This window comes from Zeugodacus cucurbitae, chromosome 6, assembly GCF_028554725.1.
Source record: "Zeugodacus cucurbitae isolate PBARC_wt_2022May chromosome 6, idZeuCucr1.2, whole genome shotgun sequence".
Taxonomy (NCBI): domain Eukaryota; kingdom Metazoa; phylum Arthropoda; class Insecta; order Diptera; family Tephritidae; genus Zeugodacus; species Zeugodacus cucurbitae.
In genome coordinates, this window is record NC_071671.1 from 69,484,792 (window position 1) to 69,491,255 (window position 6,464).

General features: G+C 35.9%; 1 protein-coding gene across 2 annotated transcripts; it reads right to left on the reverse strand.

Moving 5' to 3' along the window:
• Window positions 1–309: 309 nt before the first annotated feature.
• Window positions 310–6,246, reverse strand: LOC105221197 (facilitated trehalose transporter Tret1-2 homolog). 2 transcript variants are annotated; one of them, XM_054234732.1, is made up of 7 exons: window positions 5,283–6,246; window positions 2,390–2,601; window positions 2,185–2,320; window positions 1,842–2,036; window positions 1,633–1,781; window positions 1,401–1,560; window positions 310–1,330 (listed from the first exon to the last, which is right to left on the reverse strand). In XM_054234732.1, exons 2-7 carry the CDS (start codon window positions 2,510–2,512, stop codon window positions 444–446), a joined length of 1,650 nt encoding a protein of 549 aa, XP_054090707.1. In that variant the 5' UTR covers window positions 2,513–2,601; window positions 5,283–6,246; the 3' UTR covers window positions 310–443. The 2 variants fall into 2 exon arrangements, with proteins under 2 accessions (XP_054090707.1, XP_011196268.2); XM_011197966.3 differs by having other exon boundaries at window positions 2,390–2,606.
• Between the last annotated feature and the right edge of the window lie 218 nt (window positions 6,247–6,464).

Consider the following 6,464-nt stretch of genomic DNA (forward strand, 5'->3'; position numbering starts at 1 on the left):
CATCCACGCTCCATATGCGGAACATAATTCAAAGTTTTATTTCGTACTGTACATAACAGTAAGAAGTAAAAAATGTAAGAAAATTTAATTATCAATTTTGAACACAGATGTCCCTGATATCGCCCGGAATAATATTTATTTTGAATAAAAAAAAACTAATGTTCCTTGCTTATTCCATCGAAAATTAAAAGTATTTAAATAAAATATTATTACAAATTTGCTTCGACAAATATGGAAAATCAACAAATTGAATGTTTTTAAATTGATTTATTTTTTTTTTTGGTAAACTCATCGAAAACACATACAAAGTCTAATTGCAAGCTGGAGCTAGCATCACAGTATAATTAATTTATTTAATACTAACATTAAGTACTCTTATTCTAAACAAAACAAAGCAAGAAATAATAAATATGTCCCCTCAATATATCTTAAATATTTCACACTCAATCATCATTCTCCATTGCCTCGCAATCTTCGTGCAATTTACTCAGCCGCATAATAACCTCATCCAGCTCATATTGTGAACTGTATACGCCCGCAGCAACCTCCATTGCGATCTGCGATTGACGGCGTGCCACCTGCGCGTTCGTTACACGTCGTCCGGTGCGGAAGTAGTTCTCAATCTCCAATAGTGTACGGCCCTTCGTCTCGGGCACGACGAAAATGATGAACACAAAGCCGAGCAGTGAAACGAGACCGAAACCGGCGAAGCTATTGGATGTACCGATGAGCGCCTCTATGCTGGGATACAGCTTCACAACGCCGAACGAGAATGTAAGTCCAACAAACAGCGTGAAACCGTTAGCGCTGCCACGCACGCGCTGTGGAAACACTTCGGAGATCATTAAGAATGGCAGTGTCAGCAGTCCCAATGTCGAGAATATGATGTGCAGCACAATGCAAACAATTGGCAGCAGCGGCAAGTATTCACCGATGACGGGCCACCAGCCGTTTGCCGCTAGCAAAAACATGCAGACTGTCATGCCGGTGGCCGAGAGCATACCTGCTGGCCGACGACCCCAACGCTCAAAGATCGTGCTCATGAAGAAGGTGGTGATGATGCGTGCAATACCGACGAAGATGGCCACAAGCATAGGATCTGCGGAGACGCCGGCGCTGGTGGCGATTTGCGCAGCGAAGACAATTACAATGACAATGCCTGAGAATTGTTGGAAGAAAAAGAAGCCGATCATCATGACGAGTGGCTTATAGACTTCGGGCGAACGTATAGCTTGCAATAGTGATTCACTTTCGGCAGCTGCTCGACTCTGATCGGAATTCTTCTTGATCATCGCCAATTCCTTTTCGAACTCGTCATAGGTGGTTTTGTCTAAATAAAGCGTGGATATACATAAGTTATTACAAGAAAGTTTTAGTTGAGAACGTTGCTAAACACTTACCATTCTCAGAGAGACCACGGAAATACTTGAGCGATTTGCGTGCCTTTTCCGCAAGTCCCTTCTGCAGCAACCAGCTGGGCGACTCCGGCATTGGCAAAACACAGCAGAACGCAACGCATTGATAGATGGCCGAGATGAGGCAGATCAGTTGAAATTGGTTCTGTTATAGAGTTCGCAAGCAGTTTATAAATATCATAAGCATTCTACGTGTTGGATAAGTTGAAGTACTTACACGTATAATGAAACCCAGCACATACATCAGCAATATACCCGTGGCTATGGCAATGGACGAGCCCAAAATCAGACGACCACGCATGCGCGGCAAACTGATTTCCGCCGAGTACGAGCCAATAGGCGACAGCGCTGCGCCCATCATAAGACCTATTTTACAGAGAGTACACTTGAGTAAGTCAATATTTCAGCTGAGAAAATTTCACTTACCCGACACAAAACGACCAATCAAAAGTTGTAGGAAAATTGCATCTCTGGAAGCTTGATAGGGCGCAGTTACCAACAAGACCCAACCAATTATACCAATTACATTGGTAAGAAGCATTGTGTTTTTGCGACCAAAACGATCCATCAGATAACCAACAATCAAACCACCAATTGGACAAGCCATACTATTGATGGATGCTATAAAGAGAACGGGAAGGTAAAACGTGAATGGGCGTAGTTTGGAAAGTCCATGATTTTTAGTCCATTATGAACTAATAGGCATCGGACTAAATTGTCACGGTTCTATTTTTTAATACTATTATGCTTGAAAGAGTTATCTTCTTACCAAACCAACTGCTTTCCTCGGTTGAAAGTTGAAAAATGTCATCTTTACTCGTTAGTTGGGTCAGTGAAACTGATGGCAAGGCCACAGACATACCAGACGCTACCACACAGGTATTACCAAGCAACACCATCAGTTCCTATAATTAAAATTGAAATCAGTATTCAGAAGTTCATAGGTTACTTTCCAATCATTTATTATTAATTACCTGTCGTAGCACCGCTTTCTTGCGTTCGCCCAGTGGTTTTGCCGGTTTTTTCTTCAACGCTTTTGTAATGAGCGGTGAGAGCACAAGAGTGCTGCCATCTATTTTCGATAGCTCGGGATTCATTTTCTACGCTTTGTACTGCTTCTAATACTTCTAATACTATCAATATTTTGGTTTCAATAAATTATAGTCTTCGTTCCGTTGGCTTTTGCCTGTTCTGCAATAAAGAAAATACATTATGTAAATTATCGAAAGATTTCCAAACTAATTAAGCATGATATTATTTAATTAAATTAAGTTCTTAATTGAATCAATTTAACCTAAATTGAGTAAATGTTTACGGCAATCCAGAAATTACAATTGAGTAATAGTAGACTCGGAATCATCGATGCTTGATTTGTGGTCAAAATTATATCAGTTGTCAAATGTTTGCATTGAGTAAACTAAAAAGTATATACAAATTTCGATCACTTTTTTCTAAGCATAATCTTCTACTCAATTAGCATTAATTTTCGAACGTTGTCCTGTATACATTTGTTGTTATAAAATTTTATTAGACTTATAAATAGCAATCTGGTGTATATGTAGAATAATAATCAGCTACAATCAAAGCATTGGGAATTTTTTATTTGTATTTCATTGCAACAGAAGTTCTTCAATCAATTGTGATAAGAACAAACATATGGTGGAATTCCATAATAATAACTTTGATTTAAGATGGCAGACTCGTAAGGAAATTGCTCTCTCATTAGTTTCAACAATTATTTACTCTAAATCGTTAAAATAAACAACATCTTGATGTAGTCAATTAGTAAATTGCATACACATTTGACTAAATTTAGAGGCTAAGTTTCATAAATTTTATATATTTTAATGCCGTGACGAGAGGTGTGACTTTCTAAGAAATTATTTAAATGCTTAATTGCCCACTTAACTGAAAATTGAATGAACTGAATTAGAAACACTTCATGGGATATAAAGTATGGAGACATTTAAGAGTATAATATCCGTTTCATAATAAGTAGTAAACTTATTAATCTCTTTAAAAGCATGTCGAGCCTCTGCGTTAAACTATTCATCGACTATGTTATAATTTTTTCTTTAAAATTAAAAATAATAAAAATAAAATTATTAGAATTATCAGGTAGCTTTATAGACAAGAAATTAAATTAAAATGATACATAAGTACATCCTATTAAATTTATGGACACTTTCTTATCAGCATATTCAGTTGGTGTTTTTATTCACACGTTTTGAAGAATACTAATCGCCTCACAGTCAGGTTAAGTGAGTTCAAAGCAAATTTTCTTATTTAATTATCTGTGTCTGCGCGTCGAGTGTTTTTTCTTTTGTGTGATGAATAATTCATGAATTCTAATGAGATCTTCATCTTTGCTGTATGAAAGATCCAAGTGATTAGTCTTAGAAACAGTTTTCCTTAAGTGGTTTTAGAGAAGTCTTGAGTGCACTTGTGACCAAAGAAACTTCTGATAATAAGTAAATTGCCTTTTGGTTGTCAATCATTTGCCACAAATACATGGATCCTATCTATCAAGGTTGCCCTTTGCTTAAATAAATATCTGTACTTTGATTTGCCTCGTGAATTTCCTCTCATTAATTTGATTTAAGCATGACGCAAATAATAAGAATAAGTAAGCGTAATTTGCATTCCGTATTCCACATTTTCAAGTGGTAGATAATGTCAAGATTAAATTTGAATGACATAAAGATGATATCGAAACAGCAGGCATAGCCAGAAAAAGAAGAGTTAAACACAAACTTATGAGAAGGTAAAAGTAATTAAAAAAGGAAATCAAGTTAACTGATAATTTCTTCAACTTGCTGAAGTGTTTGAGGAGACGAAAATTCCGATAATGTTGCAGATAGCGATAACTTGACTTCGAGCACCGAATCAGAGTCAAGCGTTTTATTACTCGTGTTATAAAAAAATCGGCCTTTGATATATACTCAAATATATATACTTTATATTGCAAATGAAATATATAGAAATTGTAATTGTTTGAATTGTAAATAGTAAACAACACTGCTGGCATTACACATTTTAAACAATAAATTTAATTGCACTTCAGACATAAGGTTGACACTTTAGAGGCAATCAAAGCTGTTTGCATCTGATAACAATTCAATTTCAATTGGCGCTCTTTATTTGAATACAATATATGTTATTGTAAGCTATCTGCAAAATGAAAATTATATTCCATATGTAATTATATATAGGGCAAGTGTAAATAGTAATTCCAAGAGTTCCAAGAACAGGGAAGTCAATATTTGTTACGTACTCAAGTGGAAAAATCAATCGGAAAATTAATTATATTACATTGTGGTCTAAATTTATGGAAGGGAAGTGATATTTAAATTTTTTTAAAATAATAAAGTGGCACGTCAAATAATACAAAGTAACGTAGGAAATTCCTGGACATGATAATAATATTTTGAAAGTTATGCCTTTGGAACTTCTGGATCAAATATTATAGAGAAGATAATTAGAAATAAAATTCAATACAAAACAGTGTCATATTAATCTTACTTAAACTATTAATGGTTTACTTCATCACAAAATGAACTTCGAATAAAGACATAATCTCATTTATGAAAATTTGAAACAAATTTGAATGAAATATTTAGTTATTCGATTTCCTGCAGGGTATTTATTTTATTTATTATGTAGAAAATATGGTGAAATTCGTAGCTTTTAAGCTGTAGAGTGGAATATTTAGCATTTATGGTTGGGCATTTCAATTAAATGTGATAAAAACATCAAAGTCATGTAGATAATTTCAGGCAGATAGTCATTATGTTCATATATAGTATATAGTATAAATTTTTTTATAATTATAATATTTGGTATATATTGTATGCGCTCTTTCATTACCTGAGTAACAGTATTTATGGTTTGTTAAATCATCCACAGTCAATTAAGCGAATTTAAAACTGTGACCATGTGGTGTGTTCCTCTCGCTACAGTTATAAGCACATGCTATATTTTGGTTTTTCAAAACTGCTTTCTAGCTGTTGCTATGGTAATTTGAATCGATCGATTAGTATTGCTTAGCAGACAACAGATATCAGCTTCCATTCGTGAAGAAATTTATGCGTATAATTTTTAAAATAATTTCCATTTATGTACATATATGCAGGCAGTTCAGTTATTTAACTGTAATTTTTTTTTTCAAATATTTTAAACTTTTTTCAAATACGTCACAGACATTTTTCAATTTCACAACACTGTATCTAAATTATTTTCATGAAGTCCTGCACTGCAAATCCTTTCGAGGAGGCGTTTCTGACAGATAACAATAGATCAAGAAAAAAAAACTATGTGAACAATTCTTCACGCCCTCTGGTGACCGTGTTCCGTCGGCGCGTCCGAACTCGCTGATACCAGCTATGGTTCTGACTGAGTGATGCTCGTTTGGTAGCGAAGAAAAGCAAGCTTCGCCCGGTTGCTCAGACCTATCAGACAACACTCGATACCGAAACCGAAACCGGTGTGCCGTTGTGTGATGTGGCGCGTTTTAGTTAATATGGAAATGTCGCAACGCAACAACTGTAAATTAGCGGCACGCGCAAAGCCCGTGCGACCAACTAACTCGAACTACCAAATTCAGACGAAGCGTTTTGTTATTATTTTGGTTTGCGCTAAAACTTTATCGCAATTGGCGTTCGGTGCTTAAGCGCTGTGACCAACATCGCCACTATCTCAGCTGCGTTGTGACGTCACCGTAATGATAATTAGCGATCGATTGGTAGTGGCTTGCGCTGCGATTAGAAAATGCGTGACAAACGCGCAATGCCGACACTGGCCGTTACACTCGTACTAACCGTTGCGAAGTGCCGACTGTGATGCACAACCTTCGAAGCGGACAACGGTGATCACCTGCTCGCTTATCTCGTTGTTTGCAAACGTCACACTGTCCGTTGATTTTATAAATTCATATGAATATTTCACAACAATGGAATAAATTGTTGTTCTCAACTGATTAGAGTTTATAAATATGTATGAGCAGATGGTAACTCGGTATCGGCGTCGGTATTTGCTGAGTCATGTTTGGTC